The sequence below is a fragment of the Platichthys flesus genome, chromosome 4 (assembly GCF_949316205.1).
Source record: "Platichthys flesus chromosome 4, fPlaFle2.1, whole genome shotgun sequence".
NCBI classification, from domain to species: Eukaryota; Metazoa; Chordata; class Actinopteri; order Pleuronectiformes; family Pleuronectidae; genus Platichthys; species Platichthys flesus.
The window spans coordinates 18,830,862-18,854,349 of NC_084948.1; the positions used below are offsets into that span (position 1 = coordinate 18,830,862).

At 43.9% G+C, this 23,488-nt stretch overlaps 1 protein-coding gene across 3 annotated transcripts in view; it reads left to right on the forward strand.

Moving 5' to 3' along the window:
• Positions 1-23,488, forward strand: part of cux1b (cut-like homeobox 1b) — a 62,191-nt gene that overhangs the window by 28,852 nt on the left and 9,851 nt on the right. The window contains exons 5-21 of one of the 3 annotated variants that reach the window (XM_062386691.1): positions 580-717; positions 2,394-2,517; positions 5,178-5,254; positions 5,739-5,805; positions 10,766-10,814; positions 13,459-13,563; positions 14,054-14,242; positions 14,787-14,845; positions 15,155-15,197; positions 15,325-15,421; positions 16,686-17,477; positions 18,807-18,908; positions 19,033-19,577; positions 19,703-19,844; positions 20,540-20,830; positions 20,993-21,181; positions 22,957-23,221. In XM_062386691.1, coding sequence (XP_062242675.1) covers positions 580-717; positions 2,394-2,517; positions 5,178-5,254; positions 5,739-5,805; positions 10,766-10,814; positions 13,459-13,563; positions 14,054-14,242; positions 14,787-14,845; positions 15,155-15,197; positions 15,325-15,421; positions 16,686-17,477; positions 18,807-18,908; positions 19,033-19,577; positions 19,703-19,844; positions 20,540-20,830; positions 20,993-21,181; positions 22,957-23,221 — 3,274 coding nt within the window. The remainder of the gene's footprint in view (positions 1-579; positions 718-2,393; positions 2,518-5,177; positions 5,255-5,738; positions 5,806-10,765; positions 10,815-13,458; positions 13,564-14,053; positions 14,243-14,786; positions 14,846-15,154; positions 15,198-15,324; positions 15,422-16,685; positions 17,478-18,806; positions 18,909-19,032; positions 19,578-19,702; positions 19,845-20,539; positions 20,831-20,992; positions 21,182-22,956; positions 23,222-23,488) is intronic. The other 2 variants (XM_062386692.1, XM_062386693.1) reach the window with 2 other exon arrangements.

Here is a 23,488-nt window from a genome sequence, read left to right on the forward strand (position 1 = left end):
AATACAAGATTCTAGCCATTTTTAATCTGTAGACCTAACGGTAAAAAACGTACGCATAAGCGATGAATAAAGACACACCTACATCAAACTCTATGTTGAACTTTTTTTTAAATGTGTAAAATATTTAAGAAGATGTATCTTGAAATGTTTATGGCTGAATTTACTGCACAGCTGTTTCCCTTTGTACATATGTTAAACTACCCCCAGAACCCTTTGATGGGTCATTAATCTGTGTCTGACACTGTCAGATGTTATTAGCTCTGTATCATGTTCTCTGCCTCAGCTCTGTATATAACTCACCTTATCACAACAGAAACTGTGATATATATATATATTTTTCGTTCCTCGCAGTAACCAGTATTTCTCCAAAGGGAGGTCAGAGGTCAGGGTGAGCTCCAGAACATTTCTCCTGGAGCGGTTAGAGATTCATTGCCTTGCTCAAGGACACTTTACCAGGGCAAACGCTCGCTCTCGCAGGGCCTTGGAATGTAGTTATTCCGAGCTCACCGCGCCACCTCACAGCCCTTGTTTGTGTTATCTGCTACAGTGTGCTAACGTAGTGTGTGCTGTCCCTGCCAGATCCGGTACCTGTGCTGGAGCTGGCTCAGCAGCTGCAGCTGAAGCTCCAGAGGATGCACGACATTGAGACTGAGAACACCAAACTTCGAGAGACACTGGAGGACTACAACAAAGAGTTTGCAGATGTCAAAAACCAAGGTTAGAGAGGGGCACACGTGCAGACACACACACGCAGACACTTTTGGGTTTATACTGTAAGACTTTGACAAAGGCATGGATGTAGGCCGCTAAGTTAATCAAAGATAACCACACATCAATATTTCAATATTTCAGTCTCGTATATGGCCTCTCTCTTACCATTATGTCCAGTTACACACATGATCAAAACTTATAAAGATGAGTGCATTCATAGAGTGACCTGGATATGCAGGAGTAAAGCAAAACATTAAGCCTATGAAACTAGATGACGAAGAATATTTCCATTTTGTGTCATAGCTACACCCGAGGTAGTTATGGGCAGATGGTAACACGACTTCACTTCAAACATTCATCAGAAAAATGGCAGCAAAATCTCTTGATGTGAAACTGAGAAACATCTTTGCTTATGTTCTTCAGGATTAATTTCGTCATTTGATCTCCATGCTCATGGTGTACAGACAACTTCTCAGTGCAAATATGTAATAAGGTCAAAGAAACACAACTTAAGTGTTTTTCAAAGAGAGAGCCCATATTTGAACATATTTTAATGCCTTATACATTTTTCAAAAACACAAAAAATGTACACAGTTTTACATTTTCAAATAGGTTTTCAGGGGAAAAAAAAACACGGAGCACAGTTTCATGAATAAAAAACGACCGGCTACCTCAGGGTAAAGAAAGATGGAAAAACTGACAAAGGCAGAGAGACGAGTGAGAAGCGGTAATAAAAGTGGTGTAATTTCAGTCGAAAAGGAGGAGTGAGTGAGCGAGTGGGGAATGTTTTGGAATCCCCCCTTTCCTCAGTGAGAGTTAATTGGAACAGCTCGATAGCGGCAGGGTTCCATTCTGCCATTGATTTTCCTGTTCCCTCATCCTTTATCCCTCCTTCCAGCCTCAATAGATGGGGGATATTTAAACCCCAAAACACACCGTGGAACTCCCACTCCTGTTAAACACACACACACCGATCCGCCCGCACACTTGCACACACACATACAAAGAGTGCAGGGGCCATTGATCCCCGCAACCTAAATGTTTAAAGTTCAGTTAAGCAGTTAAGGGGTAAGAGGGCTCTGAGGGGACTCTCCTCTATTGATTATGTGTCAGAGCAGTGAGACTGGAGTTTAAATCACACACACACCCGCTCACACACACACGCACAAAGTGCTAAGAGCCCTCAGTCAAAGGCAGCGAGCAGCAATGCTCTTCATCATTGTCTCACTCACTTATATCTTTCTCTGAGACACATACAAACACACACACGAACACGCACGCACACACAGGTCTATTTATTACCCCAGTTATGTGTTAGATTTATTTCAGGCTGCCCCATACAGAGCTCAGCCGTCAGCAGGTTATGGGGTTTCAGCACTAATGCAGTCCTAATGAATACAGCATAATCTAAAGTTGGTGAACGTTGAATATTCTACACCGGCCCGTAGATGTACAGATTAGGCAGGAGCCATACAGGCTGAGGCCCTCATCTGTGCTGACAGAGGAAGAATGTGGGATATACAACCCTTTCCTAAAGCAAAGGTTAAAAGTCTCTCTGTCATCACTGCCATTTATCACACATATGGAACCCCTATATATCGGTTCTTTCTGTATTTTTACTATTGGCTGTATTTTGACTCTTCCTTCTCCCTTCTCTCTCAATACCCGCACCGCTACTCCAGAGGTCACCATCAAGGCCCTGAAGGAGAAGATCCGAGAGTACGAGCAGTCTCTGAAGAATCAAGCTGAGGACCTGGCCCAAGAAAAGCAGCTCCAGCTACACAACGACTATGCAGAGAAGGAGAGGTATGACTGTCCACCCCCTGTGTGTTTGAGCACTACTGTCGCTGTGTCTCAACTAATAACCTCTGCATTATTTTGCCATTTTAAAGCTTTGGGTCATTGTGCTGCTTTGATTTTAATCTTTGAACCACAAGTTTAAGATTATCAGACTTTATTTAGCAGGAGCTATTTACAACTTAATTTCTTCTTAAATAATAATCGTTTGACTGTTTCTCATAGTTATCTGTTAAATCAGATAATTGAAGCCCATTCTCTGACTTTGCTTCTGCAGATGAATGCATGGATGAAAAATAACATATAAGACAATGCCAGCATTTTTTTTCTCATGTGGGTGCTTGCAATTCGTTCTTTGATGGGAATCAACAACAGGCTTTTAGTTCCCGTCTGTACCACTATATATTTCAGCCATTTTGTTCAAAATAATTGCTGCTGTAGCAGCACATAACATAACAAAACCCACCGACTGAATATAACGATAAAAATCATCCGTAGGTGTCTTTTTATTTTGATGCAATGAAAGAAATTCACTTTGATTTAGTACATTACTTCCTTTTCAACCCTCGCTCTTAGGTATTTTGAAGCGTGTGATTTTCAAATACACAGGAAGCCTCTGCCAGTTATAAATAACCTAAAAATTGTTGCTAGATATTTTAGGAACATGATAAAATCTATTCTAACAAATTAACTCTTGCAAAAGCTAGAATTCCTGCAGAGTCACTCTGATGCTGTCCGTTCAAGGGAAGAAACCATTTCAACATAGAAACGATTAAACTTATTGCCTCCGATGCAGGCAGCCATAACGTTGTTTCGCTTTACAACAGACTTTCCTACATTGTTCAGTTCATCCTGATTAAAATGAAGTTGGCCTTGTTAAATTTTCATGTGAAGCCACAATCAGTTAAAGCTGTGACGTGCAGGTGGAGAATCAACCTGTCAGTCTTACACAACTGAAACCTTTCAACCAATAGATTTAGAAGCAGCTGATTTAAATTCAATACATACAGTGCAGTATAGATACTGAAGAGGGTGTCCAAGGCCATGTTAATGAGCCTATTTCAGTTTTACACCACTCATTCCCATACAAATATCTAAAGTTTCACCAGTATTTAAATTAAATTTAAATACCGGTGAAACTCCTCAGGAATATAAAGGTGGCAAGCTTCATGTCCTGTCAAAGGGGAAATGTTAAAAGAAAGATTAGTTGAAAATATAAATGTTTTCTATTGGACCAGTTTGTTTATTTTACCAGTTTATTTAAAAGAAAATCAGAAACCAAGGTCCCCTCATGAAACCACTTTAAATTCACTTCATCTGCAGTTGTATTTGAATCTGCACCAAATTGCACATGCTCAATCAGTCTCCAAAACATGCCAAAGTCTCTTCATCAAGATCTATTAATTATTATCCGAAATCCAGGACATTTTAGCAAAACGCTTTATCATACAATCTTAAAGAAAGTGAATGAAGAATTCAGCCTTCTGATTGAGATCTGCGCCAAAATGTAATGGTTTCTTCCCTGACCCATACCTTCCAGGAAGTTTGGTTGTTATCGCACCAGTAGTTTTTGCGTAATCCTGCTAAATAACAGACAACCCAAACAAAAACACAACCTCTTTTAATCAGTTTGAAGTGTTTTTAATGCTGCATTCATTCTCTTTGCTGCAACTTTACTAGCTTAGACAGGACACGTTAAAGAGTTCCACACTCTTTGCGTATTTTCAAAGTCTCAAAGCGTTTCACAAGTGACAAAGTGCTAATAGTCATTACCACACTCGACAGGATCTTGATTTCGAAAACTCTCTGACACACTTCAGGTTGATAAACGACGTGTGTGTACATTAAACGCACATCACACTCTTCATGTTTTCCCTCATGTCAGTCATCTCGCTCGCTGTGCGGAGCGGCGTTAAAGCTGGTCGCTCCTTTCAGACGTTCAGCAGAGGATCAATTGTCCCACTGTATTTCCTGTACGTCAGTGTTTTATAGGCCCCTTCCTGTCTGCAGAGAGCTGACTTCCTGTGTCTGAGAGGGCCAGTAAATGGATGGCACCTTTGATGCAGTTTATCCCGCAAGGAGCGAGGGAAGGAGAGGGAGAGCGAGATGAAAGGATGAAGTAGGGGGCAGAAAAAAAGAGATGACAGGAGAGACAGATTGGTTGGGAAGGGGGGCATCAAAGAGCGCCATAAAGAGCGTCTTTGTGCTATATTATTGATGTTTTTACACACAGTGGTAATTTCTCAGCAGAGCCCAACTTTTTATATTCTAAGAATGAATCTATTTTATCCTTGTGGTTTCTGTCACTGCCCCCCCCTTCTCATACTCAATCCTTGCGCTCTCTTCGTCACTCTCTCTCTCTCTCTCTCTCTCTCTCTCTCTCTCTCTCTCTCTCTCTCTCTCTCTCTCTCTCTCTCTCTCTCTCCCCCACCCCCTGGGTGCACTGTGCCCCAGTGGCCAGACATTCCTGCCTAATAGGCCTGCTTAATGAGGAGTGGGTTGTGTTGGGAGGTTTTTAGTGGGGAAAACACTTCAGAAATGGTGGGAAAACAGAGAATAGTTGCAGTTGCCACAAAGTGTGAAACCAGGATTTACTGAGTCAGTATCTCTTAACTGTGACTTTCTGCTCCCTCTCTCTTTTTTCCTTGCCTTCTTGTCTGCCTCTGTAGGAAACTCCAGGAGAGCCAGGACTCCATGTCCTCAAGGGTGGAAGAGGCTGAACATAAGGCCCAGTCCCTACAGACAGGTACCAAGCCTGCTCAGTCTTTTTACAGAACTGGGTAGTGATCTAACCAGCTCAAATAAAAAGGCAGCTTTAATCAATGAAAAGGAGGTCGCACTGGCTTTAAAGCCTCTGAAAACCTGTTTCAGATCTCAAGTATTCCTCATTAAATGTTCATTGATTGCTAAAGTAGGGGGGAAAAATCCCCAGTCATTATTAATTAAATTTTACATTTGAAAATTTAATCTGCTTCATCTGGATTACATGGGTGTGGTTTGATCAGATTGACAGCAGCGCGTCTCAGAAACTTAAAACAGGAACCTTTAATTTGAAATAAACAAGACTATTGTTAGTTTGGAAAATCAAGCAGCTCGTAGTAAGAAGCTGGCTTAAGAATGTTTTTGACAGCGTTAAAAGTTAAAATTACACAGCAGTCAAAGTATTTCATCTAAATTCTGACGTGTTTGGCGGGGAAATTCACAACCAACTCCTCTCCCGTCTTTTACAGCACTTGAAACAACTCAGGCCGAGCTCTTTGATTTGAAGACAAAGTATGAGGAGGAATCCACAGCAAAGTACGTGTCTCGCTGATCTATGTGTGTGTGTTTTGCGGGTGACTTCTCCCCTCTGGCTCCTCCATAGTCTGTTCCTGACATAATCATCCTGTTTAGTGAATATCCTTGCCTGGAAACTCCCCCCTCTCACCCCAACAGCTGGATCGTCTCCCACAACGCTCAGCAGCCTCCAAATCCCAGCATTACCCACGCACTGTAAATACTGACGGGGATTGTAATGCATTCTGCAGCTACAGCAAAGCACCAAAATAGAGATTTTTGTTGTGGATTTATTTCATTCTGATGCTGTAGTTTTAAAGTGATGTCTCTGATTCATCCGGGTCGGGCCAGAGAGGGGAGGCCACAGAGGGTCTCTGTGAGATCTCAGACTTTAAGCCACAAAGGCTTCTGACAGGACCTGCGAGATAAGGTTGCTTCAATTACGTGAGCTGTGGGCATCTATCATTATTGATCTTATAGCAGTGGCGAGGATAAGAACAGAAGCTTTTCCATGTCACCACTCCACACTGTGAAGTGGCACTTTATGACATTCACACTCGTCGTTCCCTCTGGGTTTGTAACGTGAGCCACTCAAGCATCCTGACCACATTCACTAAAGCCGTTTTGAGACGTGTATTCTAGAGGATGTCCACACAGTTGGTTCTAGACTTTCTTCGGAGTTTGCTTTTCACACATGAACGACGCAGCAGGAGATTCTCCGGTTAGAAGTGTTCACAACAACACAGAATCCTCTGGGGCGTTCAGGCGAGGACATAACGGAGGCAGGACGTACAAATTCTGTTGCAGAAATCACGTGTTGTTAATTACAGCGCATCATCACGAGCGTCGACCCTAATCAACAAAATCTCACCCGACATGTTTGTTGGTGTCTCCTACGTGTGTGGCACCTGAGATAGCATCATGTTTTAGAACACATCACCCCACTCGCTTGTGGTGAATCTTCCAGAGGGTCTCCTGCTCTTTTCTCATTATCCGGAGCTTTTTACTAGGGGATGGCAGGGAAAACACTGTAGTCTCTCACGCGGATATTTGCACTCTCGCATACAGCCTCTCCAGCGAATGTCAGGAGATTATGAATAGTTTGTTGCAAGTCAGAATGCAGCTAAAGTTTCAAATTCTAAGGAGAAAAAAAATGCAGCCTTTCTTGACGTTTCACTCGTAGTTTCTACTTCAAGAGAAAATCACTATTGAAGAAAAAGATTCAAGGTTTTCAAGGGCATCCTGACGCACCCCACACACGGATTACGAGAGAGTATCACCTCGGCTTTTAACATTTTCCCCTATCCCAATTTACCATGCCCCAAACTCACTGTGTCTCCATTAACGGAGTTGTTAAATTGATTGGCTGTTAAAAACAGGTTGATCCCTTTTCTCTCATCTTCACAAAACACTTTTTCCCCCCTCTCTTCCGCCTCCCTCACTCCCACCCTTTATCCTTTATCTCCTGCATTGTGCGTTTGTGTGTGTAAGAGGATAGGCCACAGGAAGATATTACATGCAGTGTAATGGCTGTAATCAATAGGTTTCATAGTCTTTCAGAGCCCCCCCACAACTCTTTATTTCCCTTCCTTGTGACTCCATTGCCCCGCTCCTCTACTTTTCTCTCATTTCTTTGCACTTCTTTCTTCCTTTTTCCATCCTTGTCTCTTCCTTTTATGTCAGGAGAGAACACATTTTGAAAAGATATAGTAGGCCCCATTTGCTTACAGAAGCTAATAAACACATGCCCGCCCACATTCACACACACACACACACACACACACTCATTCGCTCACTTGTGAGCCTGAGGCAGTCAGGGTCCTTGACTATGTGGCGTGCTGTGATCTGAAATTTTAATGCAACGCTTTAAAGCACACACAAACCCTCTCTAACCCTGCACCCTCCCAGTCCTTGGAGTCCTTCCCCCGTTTACTGCTTGGCTGAGCAAATCGCCAGTGTTTGGCTGAACACAACTTTTAACCCTTCGACTGCATATATTTGGGCTCTTCAAAACACAAACGGCATCCATATCATGCACTTTTTCGCACAAACACAGACGTCTGCACACACACAAACAAACACACGCACGCAGGCACGCGCACACACACACACACACACACACACACACACACACACACACACTCTCACTTGCTCTAAACTTTCCACTAAGGAGGACATTGCGTGACAAATCCCCCATCCTCTTGCTGCATTTGGGTAATCTGCCTTTTAAAATACACACACACACACAGGGACATACACACACTGCCTGAGAATTTGGTCGATGTTGCAGTGCCCAGAGTGTGTGAGCGTCAGCGGGAGGCGGGCTTGCAGATGTAGCATAGCCCCCTCTCTGTGCTGGCGCTGTGAGGGTCTAGCTGGCCGCGCTTTACTCGTTTAGTCCCTGTTAAAGATTAATGATATATTGATCCTTTGCCCCACAGGATGCTGTCTGTGTGTGAACGTGTGTGAACGTGTGTGTGCGCTCCTCTGTATGTTTGTGTAAAGCTTTATCTGTGTATAAACACTTGGTACAATTTTTGGAAAAACGTAATTGCTGATAATTAAACAGTCAATAGGCTTTTCTCTCTGCTGTCCATTTCAAGTATACACAAACACAAAAATGGTTGAACACACACACATACGTGCACAGATATACACACTCTCTCAGCTAGCTTCTTTTTAAGCCTCCTTGAAATCCCCAAGGTAACACGCTGTGAAAACGCAATGTGGAGAAAGCCAAGGAAAGAAAAGGAATGGAGTGATGAAAGCTAGAGGGCAAAAAGTGAGCCAGCGGCTGCAGGCTACAGCGAGGAAGAGGGGATAAGAGCGTGATAGAGGAGGGAAATGAAAATCTAAATCAGGGGAATATCCTGCTGGCACCGAGGACAGAGGCCGGGGAAGAGAGGGCAAAAGATGAGAGAAGGGAGGTGGAAGGAGGAAAAAAAGATGAAAGAAGAGAAAGTGCAGGGCAATAGGAAGGGTACGGGTTGGGGGGGAAAGGATAGAGGCAGGCAGAGGGTGGAAGAGAAAAGCAGTTGAGTGAGGAGCAAGAGAGAGAGAAGATGATAAGAGATGAAAAGGGCCTGTCTGAGATGGAGGAAGTACAGTAGGGGCTTAGAGGCTCTGGGCTTGTTTCAGAAGTCCTACAGTACTCACTGATGTCACTGGGTGCACACATTGGCTTTCATGGTACAAAAGAGTGTGTGCTAGTGTGTGTTCCTCCAGTGGACCTGTGCATCTACTCCATAGCTCCTCCCTGTGGCTGCTGTATGGAGCTTCGCAGCTAAGTTTTGGTGGTGTAAAAGCAGGCTGTATCATTATGAAGGAGCCTCCCTTTACAGTTCACTGTTTGATGAAGTAATCTCACTGGGTGCATTGACTGGCTGTGGACGGCTCCTGCCCTGCCCAGCGACTGCCTGACTGTATCAGGATATGCAGAAAATCCCTTCCCTGTGATCTGCTTTGGCCCTCTGCCTCTAGCTTTGCCTTTATAATTCCCAAATACAGCCAAATCCAAAGGTTATTTAAGAAGACTTTGTGCATCTGTACTTTGATTAAATGATCACATTTAGGGCAGGAATGGTGGTGTATTTGGGTTGCATTACTACCCGTAAACACTCTCCATTACAAGCTTTTCTGGCTCTCTGACCTCACATGTGTGTGCGGGAGCACAATTGAGCGTGCACGTGGGTCCGGCACACTATAGCTTAAGACGGGATAAAAGCTGGTGAGGTAGCGTACTATTATGTTGCTTAAATGCATACTAGATCCTTTTAACTGTTGGGGAAAGAATAAAAGCGGAGAGTGAAAAGCTCTCCCACCCACATCTGACTCTTTTTGCTGCATTGCCTGTGGCACAACGTTGACCTAATATCAACTGTGTCTGTTTTGTTAAACACATTCAAATCAGTAGTACTCAAGCCTATGGGACATAACACTGTTTCTCATACTGTGACACACAAACACAAAAGCTGCGTGGGTTATTGGGTTCACTATCAAAAGATTGCAGTGAAATCAAAAGGTCTTAATGGACGCAGCAGCGCACATATGTGCTCACGTCTTTGCACTCAACGTCAATCAACCGTGTGTTCTTATCAGGGAGTAGTGTCTTAAATATACACGCATGCACACATGCAGCATTTTTTACGTTGCACTGAACACTATATGCATGAAGTTTCCATGCATTTGTTAATTGTAACTTCCTCATACAGAGACGTATATTAAAAATTTACCTTGAAAGCCGTACGCAAACACACACCGTGGCAACTTATTAAAACACAGGGCAATCATATTGTTCATGCTTTATAGCCTGAAAAAATAACAAAAATACAAATGTGTATTGTGAGTTTAGTGTGGTTTGGCTTCTCCCCAAAGTTTCTTCCACATCTCTCTTTGTCCGCCGGAAAGTGATAGGTGTTCACCTCCCTCATGAAACAGGGTTATTAAACTATTTCTCCGAAGTCCAATGAGAGGTGGTATTATGGGGATGTATTCCTGCTGTCTGACCTCCAGCAAGTGAGAGGTGAACCATGGCCTCCATCCAGACCATTAGTCAGACACAATCACACAGCTTCATAGCAGATTAGTCTGCTGTATTAGGACTTAGAGCTCTATTAATGTAATCCCTCTGTTTTAGTGTGGCCTGGGTTTAGGGGCTTACATGTGCACACCCACACACAAAGACACACACGCACACGTATATACATGTTTGCACGCACACATACAAGCTGTTTGGGTTATGGAGTTCACAATCAATGGATTAAGGTGAAATTTAGACAGTAGCTTAATGGACACGGCACTGACGTTCACTAAATTGACGTGCTCTCAGAACAATCGCACACACATGTGATGTGTGCATCATCTTTCCACTCAACCATTGCTTGCTTTAATTCTGTGAGCTGTATTTCAGCGAGTCTCTTTTAAGCACAGTCACATGCTCTGCCGTGTGGTTCTCCACAGTAATAGTTCATGTTTCTTTCAGGGCTGATGAGATTGAGATGGTGATGACAGACCTGGAAAGAGCCAATCAGGTAAATATGCTTAGTGTTTTTCGGTGTAGATTATAACACAGCATCGTTTATCACACCAAGCCCCCCCCCTTTATTGTTTTATCATAGTTAATTTTTTTTATATCGTTTATTTGACATGCTGAAAGAAAAATATAAGATCACATGAAGAGCGCCTCCCTATGCCAAGGCTAACACCGTATCCCTCCATGTTAAAGAAAGTGATAGATCGGCTTTTTTTTATCCGGATCTGCACACAAAGTATATCGTCTCTTTGAAATTGGATAAGTCGTTTTTTCTTAATCCTCCATGACAGTCGTAAAAATTTGCGTGTATGAAGCAAATTTGATGAAAGGATCATGTGTACTTGTATTCTTTTTTTCCCCCCCTATTAAAATAATATCATTCTTAAAGGAACTTAAACTAACAAATACTTTATTCTTCTAATTCGTCATTCTGTTGTCATAGAGATCAGCTGTTGTCCAAAATCACAACGTCATGATGTTTCACTGGCAGACATGTTTCTTCATTAGGTCGAACACGCCCCGCTGTCTGAGCCCTGCTGCTGTAATTATTCACACCAGCACCAAATGTGTTAAATTAATCTGCTGCTGAAAATAGTCCCCAACAAATCAACTATTTATCCCTGTTGACAGGCCTCAGATGTTATTTATCTTTTTTTCTAAAAATCAAACTGTATATTTTTGACCCTCTTTCTTTTATGATTGACATCAGTAGGAACAAACAAGCCTAGGATTGATTGAGGCTGGAAAAGTTTTGACAAGACTTTCAACTTTGGCAATGAGGAAAATAAAAAAGATTCCAACCTTTATACTTAAATACAAATATATTTATTCTTTCAGAATCCGTAAAAGTGGCTTATATTAACAAATGATTCTCACTGTGAGGGCCGTCGGTTGTTTTACATGTTTATTACACACCTACTAAACCCGTCCAGCTGAAATAAGCCCCATGGCGCGCCCTCTGCCCCTGTGTTGTAAATATTCCTGTGGTATCTGTTAATGTCATTGTTGTTAACTTTCATTATTAGCCCAAGAGTATGATTTGTGGTTAAAGGGGTAGCATAGGCATGTAATGTTAATATTAGCCTAAAGGTTAGTACTCCGACTATAATGCTACACACACACACACACACACACACTCACGCACACTATTCACACTTTTGATTTGAGATTTATGCAGGATGACAGCATGGCCTCAAGCTCAGTCGCAGACTTTTTATACGCTTTGATAAGGAGAAAATGGAAAACATGATTTTTCTGTTTTTTGTTACGGGCCGTCCAACTCCCACCCAGTCAATAACAGCTCTCAATATGGTTGCAATTAGGAATGCTGTGGAATCGGCTCCCTGTAACTCTTAATGATGGCAAGTTGGCCAGTGCTGCAGATGAAGCATTGAGATGATACCCGCTGCCTTGTGTTTATGACCCAACTGCTACACTTCAGTTGGGTCATAAACACAAGGCAGCGGGTATCATCTCAATGCTCGGGACTAATTGAATATCTGCAATTAGGGAAATATCCACTCATGGCCATCGTCCCACTCTTTTAAATTGTGTTCTTGCACTCTCCCAGCCCTCTTCCACCGTGTATAATATATTTGTTTATGCTGGAAGGGGGGAGCTTCCTTTTCAGACAGACGCCCAGCTGTCTGGTAGAAGATGATGCACTGGAAAACCTAATTCCTTCAGTTTTATTGCATTTTTGCAATGCCACATGCCCAGTGCGTGTAGAGTGAAATGAATTCAGCTGTATACAAAATTAAAGATAATTATTATTGTTTCATCACCAAAAATTATATAACATCCCCCAAAGACAATTCATTTTCTGCCACCAGACAGAATAAGAGACATGATGGCACTTTACACCCTGGCCACAATAATGTATAATGCAAAACAAAAGTTTTCCCCTGTGTTTGGGCCTCTCTTCCACACGCAGCCTTTTAATTTCCTCAAACTGAGATTTTTACAAACCACTTTTAAAGTGCATATTTTCAAAAACTCCAGTGTCTGTGAGTCTGTGTGTACGTGTATAAAAGGGAGCGTTTAGAAAAAGGGACTTACTTTCTGCCTGCCCACAGTTGCTTTGTGTAATGAGCACACACCATAATCAACAAAAATGGCTGCTATATACCGGTTTCTGGTCGTTTGATTAGCAATGTCTCATTACAGGTTATTAGCTAAATTTAGCCTCCCTGCACCACATTCACAGGCATCCGCTTCGCACAATATCACTTGGATCACATCGTTATTATTTGAAGGATCGTTAATGTAGACTTTACCTATTGGTTGGGCTTGTTTGACCATTTATAGTCGTTATTTTGTTCTTGTCTGGCCGAAGATATTTACTAAAATGAAGGTCATTTGGACGTTGTATTTTTTTTGTAAAAGTGAGGAGAAAGTATTCGTTAAAATGTCTGCTTTAGTGGAGACAAGACCTTAAACAGGAAGAGGTTTTGCTGTCACTCCTCTTTATTCTCTCTCACCATCTGCATCCATGAAGTGCATTTTCAATTTTGCTCTGGGGCGAGCGGAAAATTGAGACATGTTAAAGTAATGTGTGTATATCAGAAAAAAAACTGATGTTTGACAGTATAAGAATCTCCACAAGCTGATTTTCCTTTAACGTTTCTTCTTTTTCCTGACAGCGGGCAGAGGGATCTCAGAGGGAGGCGGAGTCACTCAGAGAGCAGTTGTCCTTGAGTAACCAATCCCAGCAGCTCGGCAGCCCGGCCAAGGCCGACCCCGACACGGTAACACATCTCACTGCCTCACTGATTCACTGGATGGTCGACAGAGAGGTATTGATAGGCTAAAGATCAGCTTGGCCTTTTTGATGCATGGGGTGAATAGCTGATTCAAGTTTAAATGTATAGATCATTGTAGTCACTGTGTTAAGAGATCAGGCGTCAGGATCACCTATAACACATTGATTAGTTATAGTTTTTCCAAGAAATGTTGACACGGAGGAAATAGGTGATTGTGTATTGAATAATTGATTTTATTGGACCTTTACAACAGACTGCAAGACTGACCACCACGCTAAAGTATCAATTTCTCTGAACCTATAGTTGTGCATAGTGAATGGATCACTTCTCACTATCGATCTAAAGGAGCAAGTCTTTTGAAATGATAACCAGTGTGTTGATCATCGTCTACTCGTAGTGAACTTATCGTTGGTATTTAATAGCTGTCAAGTTTTCTTTTGCTCGTCCGTTTAACCTGTCTCTGTTTGGCCTTCAGGAACAGGTGGCGGAGGTGGCATCCCACTCAAGTCTGGAGGCGGAGCTCAGAGCCAAAGAAAGGGAGACCGCCCAGCTGGTGGAGGACGTCCAGAGACTGCAGGCCAGCCTGACCAAACTCCGAGAGACCACCAGCTCCCAGATCACACAGCTAGAGCAGCAGCTCAGCAGCAAGACTGCCGTTCTCAAGGTACCAACAGATCGCACTGCCTCAGTTTTTATTCACTTTATTTTATATAGTTGGGGCCTACAAACAAGACTGTTCCTGTATTTATCTTTTACCTGCTTTGTTGTATAATCTAATCACATCTGCTCTTTATCTAGACCTAGTCACAGAAACAAGATTGTTTGTGTTGTTCTAATTAAGACGTCCGCCAAGAGGGTTGATTTCATTGCCGTTTGTCTGTTAGCAGGATAATGCAAAAGCTACTAATCTCATTTTATTGAAACTTTGTGGAAGGATGAGTGGTGGGCAAAGAAAGAACCCGTTCAATTTTGGAGCTGATCTGGTCAAACAGGGAGATTCTTTAACATTTAAAATCTCCTAACATATTTCTGCTGAGATCTTAGAGAACTGATATCTGAGTGTGTACAATTTGGTGTGGCTTGATTGAATTTAAAGGGAGTGTTGGGTCTTGGCGGAGGTATGCAGTCTACTGAATGACATTCTAGTTATAATTATTATCATTCTTTTAATTAATTCCCATGTTATTTCATCTCCTTGTAATCTACAGGAACTGGAAGAGAAACTGCTGAAGCAAGTTGACTATGAGGAGGTGAAGAAGGAGCTGAGGTAAGGAGAGCACACAGTTTTGTCTGTGTGTATGTGTGCGTGCAGCACAGATCTTTTTACTGCATGCGTTTGATGTCTTTAATAATATTAAACAAGATGTGTGTCTTCATTTAAGATCTGTAACTTAATAAAGCGCCCTTCTGAAGGTGAAGCTGGTCTGTCTGTAGCTTTGTATTGTGTCTCTCCACTATCCTTTGTGTCCTTAAAGAAAGAAGTAGAAAAGCTAGCCTGCCAGACAGTTTGTGTGTGTGTGTGTGTGTGTGTGTGTGTGTACTTGTCTTTGTTTCATTTATTTTTCTCCCTTTTCAGTATCCTCAAGTCTATGGAGTTTGGAACATCTGACTCTGTTCAGGTAAAAGTGATGATCTGTATAGACATGAATGACATTTAGCAGTTAATACATATTGTTGCAGCAATAGTAGCAACTAGATTTTTAAAAGTTATTTTGAACAATATCATTTCAAATTTTCTTCCTCCAGGACTCATCCAAACCTCTGGAGGTGCTGTTGCTGGAGAGGAACCGTAGTCTTCAATCTGAGAGCGCTGCTCTGCGCATTGCAAACACTGAGCTCAGCGGTAAGTCTTCCAAAATCTAAGTTAATCTTGAGGCCTGGGTTCATGAACATGATCTTCACATAACCTTCACTCATTACAACAAAAATAAAAGCTCACAGAAGCTGAGTCCAACATTTACGGGAGCTTAGATGAACCCTGAGCTGCAGGTAAGGCCGTGCAGGGAACAGATTCGTCAGGGTATACATACACACAACATGTATGCATATAGATTCTTTTTCTCTGAGAATACTTTACCATTTATTCATGTTTTTTGGGATGATTTGCACTATTGGTTCTCCAAAATGCAAAAATGAATCGTGTTACAGAAATGTGGTCGCCTTGTGGTCCATCTCTGGTGCCTGTGAATACAACAGCAGGAGGTCAACCTGAACAGTAACAAAGTTGCAGTACACAAAATGAGGATACCTTGCCCTCTGCAGCCGTGTTTATGGCTTGGAAATGTCATGGCTTTAGGCTTGAATAGTTGAATAGCTTTGAATTGATTAACATTCACAGTAAGGGGAGCTTACTGTCCAACTTAATCATGTTAAGTTTCAATGGTTATGCATTAAAGTAGTATTTCTCCCAGCATTTATCATCAAGATGGGTTCTGGTATTTACATAACTGAGAAAATATAGCTAATGTCTATATTTGTTTTGGCAAATGTATGAATTTAATCGGTCTGGCTATTCAGTATAATACAGCTTTTGCTCCTTTGCTCAGCAGAGTCTCTGCTCTGGTGCATGCATCTGTTTTCTGTTGAGCCATAAGAAATTGTTTTTCAATAGTTTTATTGCTCTGATTTCTTTCCTGGATGTATTTTTATGAACTGAACACTATAATACTGCACATCAATGGAATAATTCAGTGTTTAGGAACAAACTCCAGCAGCATGGAAGAGGACTCACATGGTGTATCGGCTATCTAAGGACATAATTTTACTTTGTCCAATTACTTCCACTTTGACTGCGAACGAGAGAGAGAGAGGGAGAGAGAGAGAGACCGAGCCCTGGGCCAAGCTAATCTGCCTAAGTGGCACAGTGTCAATTGTTTTGTTTGTCCTTTTTTTCTTCCAGGCTGTGGCTTACAAGAAAGGTTGAAATCACAAATGCATGGGCACTTTGTCTGGGGGGGTTGGCAAAAAAGGAAAACAAAGTTCACTCATTTGTAAAAGACTTGGATTAAGATAACATTAAACTTTTGTTATTTTTTTTTCTCTTTCTTTTGGAACCCCTTTTTTGTTGACTCCCCCATAATGCATGGTGTGTTTGACCTTTCTTGTAGGGTCAGCCGGGGGAAAAGGGACAGAAGAGTTCTCAACGAAGGAGGAGATCATGCCCAGCGATCCCTCTTCCTCGCCCCCTCCCTCTCTTCCTTCCTCCTCCCAGCTCCCACTGTCTCGCACTCACACGGACCCCCTCAACAATGCCACCACCACCAGCAGTGGCGAAACACACCCTTTCACTCCTACGGGCATTGGACAGGACTTCTTCTCCCCTGTGTTCCCTATGGTGGGTGGTAAGATGGCTTTGAACTCCCTGATCCAGCGGCAGCTCCTCCAGACCTTCTACTCCAAAGCCTTGCAGGAGTCGTCTGGAATCCCCAGTGGGGCTCTACTGTTCACCCCCTTTACGCCAACCCTCAGCTCCATCCCTACCTCCACCCCTGGATCTGGGTCTGCTTCCATCCCTCTGGCAGCCAGCAGCCCCCAACCACCGCCAGCCAGCCCAGATATGGCTCCCGTTAATGGGAGCAGCACCGCTGGCAGCGCCCCGTCCCCATCACCCAGCCACTCAGACGCCACCACGGGGAGTGTTTTGGACGGGGAGGACATGGACACAGGAGAGATTGCCCGACAGGTGAAAGAGCAACTGATCAAGCACAACATCGGCCAGCGCGTGTTTGGCCACTATGTGCTGGGACTGTCTCAGGGTTCGGTCAGTGAGATTCTGGCCAGACCAAAGCCGTGGAACAAGCTAACCATCCGGGGGAAGGAGCCATTCCACAAGATGAGGCAGTTCCTCGCCGATGAGCAGAACATCCTCGCACTGCGCAGCATCCAGGGACGGCAGAGAGGTGAGTCCATGTATCTTTAGTGTGTATTTGTGTGTGTGTGCGCGAGTGTGTGCCATTGTGTGTGTGTGTGCGTGTCTTGCATGTCTGTGTGTGTGTGTGTGTGTGTAAAGCCCTGCACAGAGCCATTGATTGGCTTGTCAATATGGACCAGCTTTTTTTATTTCTCTTCCCTAACTCCCATCCTTTGCCACACCTGTGTGTTTTGAGTGAGTTCCTAGTCACACACTTATCCCCAGAGCCTCTCTTAGCTATTGTGGTCAATACAGAAACCTTTCACACATCAATAGTATTGATCGGTGGGAACACGGAGGAAGGCAGGGGTACTGTTAACTACAGGTAGATTCGATTAGCCTGGGCTTGCATTTGTTAACGCATCAGGACATTTGTGATCGAAGGGGGTCTCAGTGGTACAAAGAAATACAGCAGAGTCTACCACCAAGGCACAGTCCAAGTTAAAAATAAGGCTGCAGTTATTGTGTCCCTGTTTAAGACGTACTGTTAAATAATTTATCCCTCACCAGTCTGTCGTCGTAGTAGTTTATTATTCCTGTCAGACGTAGGTTGGATTCCTACTGGGGCCACAGATGGTAAACATCAATGCATTTATGGCACTAAGATGTGCATTGGATGGAAGCATCTACACGTTCCATATGTTTGCAGAGCATTACAGGGCACCATAGAGTCTAGCAATAAAAGAAAATAAAAACACACAAGTGCTGTAACATAGTGTGTGGTATATTGTTCTTAACAGAGGGCTCAGGCCAGCCCCAGCTTAGCCGAATGTTTCAGGATGTTCCGAAGCGGAGAGCCCTCTCCAATACAGCTTCACACACAGGTCTGTCCCCTTCACACGCAGAGATTCTAGCACGTTCTGTCTGTGTGGCATGTTTGTGTTGGGGTGAACTCTATCTATGGTGTGTGCGTGTGTGTGTGTGCTTGTGTGTGTGCTTGTGTTTATGTGTATGTGTGTGTTGCTGTTTATTAATTTGCGGGCTGGCATACAGATTCAAATGTGCCTTGAAGGTAACCGCACAGCTCCAGTGACTTGCGTCAAAGGAAAAGCCAGCATGTGTATTTAGGGATTTTATTGGTAGTTGTTATTCTGTGGGGAGCGTTTACTCTGCAGCACGTGTGCATGCATGAGCTCCAAAGGGACTAGAGAAATTATGACAATCCCTCCAGTGTAGTCGCCTTGTAGCTCAGTGGTGGGAATGTTGGTCTTTGTGCTGTGCCATGGTGTAATTATTCGATGTCCTTATCGGCCCGTTATTGTTCTTTTTTCATGTTTCTTTTTTCATCTCCTCCCATTCCCTCTTCCTTCCCTTCCAGGTAACATTACTTCCCGCGTCCGCACCCCAGAGGCAGGTTCAGACGAGGCTATCAAGTCCATTCTGGAGCAGGCGAAAAGAGAGCTGCAGGTGCAGAAAGCTGGTGAGTCGTCGTTCCCCCCACCCCCCTCATCTCCAGAGGAGTCAAGGAGGATGAGGATGATACAATGTGACTGTGTGTGTTTGTCTGAGTCTCTCATGACGGCCCTCTTCTTCTCCCTCAACAGACTTGTCCCATGTTCCGCCATCATATACAGGACTGAAAGGAGGGGGCAGAGTAGGTAGTGTGGGGGGAAGCGGTTCAGACGAAGCCATCCGTTCCATACTAGAGCAAGCTCGCCGAGAGATGGAGGCCCAGCAGGCGTCACTGGAGCCCCTCCTCAAGGCCTCGTCTTCCTCCTCCTCAGCATTGCTATCTCAGAGGGACCTCCTGAACTCTTCGCTCTCGGCCCCCCTGCCCCCTTACAACCCCCTGGCACTTTCCTTCAAGAAGACCCCCTGCTCCCTCTTGTCCTCGCCCTCATCCCCGTCTCCAATCCTCGACTTCAGCTCCAGCGTGAAGAGAGAGGGCAGGGGCTCTTCAGGGTACGACTTTTCTGCTGACGGAGCTCTCAGGCTGAGTCGTAGCAATGAGAGCTCGGCCCGCTCCGGAAGCTCCGGGGGAGTGGGTTATTGGAGAGAGCAGTGGTGGAGCAACATGCACACAGACCCCCGCAGGACCATATCGAACCAGACAGGAGAGGAGAACCACAACCAGGAAGACTCCAAAGAGGTGAGATGGAAGGAGAGCAAGAGCTTGTGTGTGAGCTTCATCTGCCTGTGGTCTGTTTTTATACGACTCTGTTTTCACTCTGCAGTGGTTCCATGTCTGAGCCTTTCTCCTGGTGTGTGTTTTAGGGAATATTGAGTGACAGCCTGTCTCGGCACAAACCTTGGAACAAGTTGAACCAGAGGAGCAGAGAGCCATACCTCCGCATGCAGCCATGGCTCAATGGAGATCAGGGGCAAAACACACACATCCAGCCTGCTCAGAACCAAGGTGAACAAAAAACACACACACTCACAAGCACATTCACAAGCACAGAGTATTAGGATTCAAACTATCAGGTTCCTTGGGCTAGAGCATTACCCTGAAAGCCTGATTAGAGCTAGTGGCTAGTTGTTACTGTCAGTCTGTCACTCACTCCATCCAGCCCCCCCTCCCTCATCCATCTCACCTCCCTCCCTCCCCCACCCGTCCCCTCTCCTCCCACCATCCCCCCCATCCCCAGTGCTGTGGCAGTGTCAGCCAGCAAGCTGCTGGTTTGTCATGTCATAGACAAGTTAGTATTGCAGCGCCAGATGGCAGCTCTGTGTGTGTGTGTGTGTGTCTGTGTGTTTGTGTGTGTGCGTGCGTACGTGTGTGTGTCTCTTTCTCTCTGGGGGTGTAAACAGCAGCTAATGTACACTGACAGCTCCTCGTGACTGCTCTCTTCCAGCCTGCTGAGCTGCACAGCAGTGCTACACAGACAGAGGCAGGGAGATGAAGAAAGAGGAGGAGGAAGCCAAAAAAGCTTCAAAATGAAAACTTAAGCACCTCTGCTGTTTGTTTAACAGGAATTAAATTCGTTGATGTAGTTTGACTGAAGTCCCGCCCCAGACCCAGCAGGAAGGGAAGATGAAACTCTGCTTTCTTACACAGTAACACGCCTGCTAACCTGTGTAATATTTCTCGCCCTGTCTGTTCCGCTCAAGCAGAGGGTACTCCCAAGACGTCAGCGAGCTGCAGCCCCGCTCCAGAGTCGCCCCTCAGTTCAACTGAAGAGTCTGTCAACGGTCTCGCCGGGGATCCACTCGCTTCACAGTCCTCCAGTCTCAAACCTCTTTCTGAGGATCCCTCCGGTGGGGAGTCTCAGCCCGGCACCCCGCTGCCTGTACCTGGTCACTCAGGTCTCAGCATCCAAGAGATGGTGGCCATGTCTCCTGAGCTTGATACTTACGCCATCACCAAGAAGGTTAAGGAGGTGTTGACTGATAATAACCTTGGTAAGAAACATTGGGGTTATAGTTGCTCTTTCATGCTGTGTGTCGTTTTGCTTTCTGTGCAGTTTATTTGGTCCTTCCCCTTCCCCTTCCCTTCCCATTGATGAATTTAGCCATTGAAGCAGTTCTCAGAAATAACCATTCCATTTCCTCTCTCCTAACCAGGCCAGCGTCTGTTTGGGGAGACTATCCTGGGTCTGACTCAGGGTTCTGTCTCAGACCTGCTGGCCAGGCCCAAACCTTGGCACAAGCTCAGCCTGAAGGGCAGGGAGCCCTTTGTCCGCATGCAGCTCTGGCTCCAGGACCCGCACAGTGTGGAGAAACTCATGGACATGAAGCGCCTGGAGAAGAAAGGTGTGTTGTGGATGAGCACTGAGGAGAAACAAGGGCACACTCCATACGATATAGCATGGCGTCAGAGAAGCTGTTATTTTAGAATTACATTAACAATAAAACAAAAGCAGCGGCCCTTGAATAACACATGCACATCTGCACAGACAATATCCTTTGTGCAGGACAGCAGAGCATGTTGTGCAGATCACAGTCATCTTGGTGTGATGTCAGTACCAATCAGGACTGCAGACATCACGTACTGTATTAGATGTGACAGCTAGGGGACTGCCGGGGGCCTGCTTACTCACAGTCATCAGCATTCCTCTTCATCATCGTCATCACCATCATAATCATCAGTGTCTATATTCTTGTATTTTTATAATTTGCTAGCCCACAGCCGGCTCTATCACTCCATCATTCTGTATTCCCTTTCTCTTTGCACAAAGTGTTTAGGAATCAGCTCAGCCAAGAGGCCTCACCCTGCCTGCTGCCTCGGAGTGACCCCTTACTGTCCACTTGAAGCTCTCTCCCAGTGGAGATGCATATTTGAACCTGCCAGTAGGCACGAGCATCCAGGATCAGTTTACGCTCCTGATATCTTGAACTACTACACACAAGGGCAAAAAACAAAGCTGACCTTACACCAGTGTATTTCAGCGCTGCATGTGCAGGGGGGGGTTACTGTCCATTCAACTTCTTTTTAGATTATTGACCCCAAAGTAATGCATCCAAATAGCAATGGCAAGTAGACCTGGCTAGCAGCTGAGCCCAGAGGAAAGACATAGACCTATTGTAGAGTAACCATATTTGACCTCTCACCCTTGTGGTAAAAGCCTTTGAGGCAGCACAGAGTTCCAGAGTTGTTCTAACCTTGCTCTGAGGGGTTTTCTCTGCAATGCTAATATATCTCACTGCGTGTTATTGGGGTTGAGAAAATGTCAACCTCATGCAAAGCTGCCATGAGCTGTTCATTTTCAGCCGCTGGTACCTGGAGGGAACTGTGCTGCCTGTTTGCTGTAAAATGGAAGAGATAATTTCATTGTTAGGATTCATGAGTGAGGCGACAGCACCATCTAGTGGCAGTTGATGGTGCTATTGAGAATAGTGTTCAGATAGGTAGTAACAATGCACAAAAGGTAAAACGTCCACAGGGACATAAAAACAACCTGAAAAACATTTTATTACTGTCGCAATTAATTTTAAATTGTTTTTTCTATAAAATTCAGTCCAAGATGACTTTTTACTTTTTCCGGCCAGACATTTAATCAGAATTATTTTTATTTTAAAACCCAAAGATAATAAATTACGTATGTATAATAATATTGATACATTTTATCTATGTAGTGCTTTTAACACAGTTTTATGACAGATTAAATATTTAAAAACAGAAAGCAAAGTACTAGAAATATAAAATACTATTATTCATCATTATTATTATTTTCATTTCTTTCATCAAAAATAGCTCAAATCATGAGTTGATTGCAAAATTGGTGCATCTTGATTTTCTTTAAATCCACTAAATGACTAGTCAATTAACTATATCATCGTAAATCCAAAGCTAAAACATAATAGCTGTTTGGACTAATCTCATTCTACTTCACATGAATTTTGTTTTCAAATATTCTCTGCGGCAGAGACACCTCTGTTTACTTTAACACTTTCTAATTAACAGTTTTTAGACCTCACTACCAACCTGCTGCAGATATTTTATTGTTGACGGTCTCCACATTAATTCCAAAAATAAATGTGTTAGCTCTGATGTTCTGACTTCCCCCCTCCTCTCTCTGACTTTTCAGCCTACATGAAGAGGCGGCTGAGCTCCCTGAGTGACAGCCATTCTGTGGAAGGGGTCTTGGTGGGGACAGATTACCTGCAGGGCTCCCAGAGCCCAGGGCATCAGCATTTGAAGAAGGCCAGGGTGGTGTTGGGCCCTGAGGAGAAGGAGGCCCTAAAAAGGGCGTACCAGCAGAAACCCTACCCCTCCCCCAAAACCATTGAGGAGCTGGCCTCCCAGCTCAACCTGAAGACCAGTACAGTCATCAACTGGTTCCATAATTACAGGTCAGCATGTGGCACCTTGACATTGAGCTGTAACTGTCCAGTGTTTAATTTATTAGCAGTTTTTTAAGGCATTTTATATATTTATAAGATTGATTTAATTTAACAAGAAGATTACTTATTTCTCTGTGAAGTTATTAAACAGTACTTTGTTGTTGAGAGAATACTGATAGGTTTGGAGGTTTGGAGGTTAATACCTTGCATACCTGTATGTCCCTCTGTGTAGTTTGTCTTCTGTTTGACAAATGATGTTATACTTTAACCAGCTTG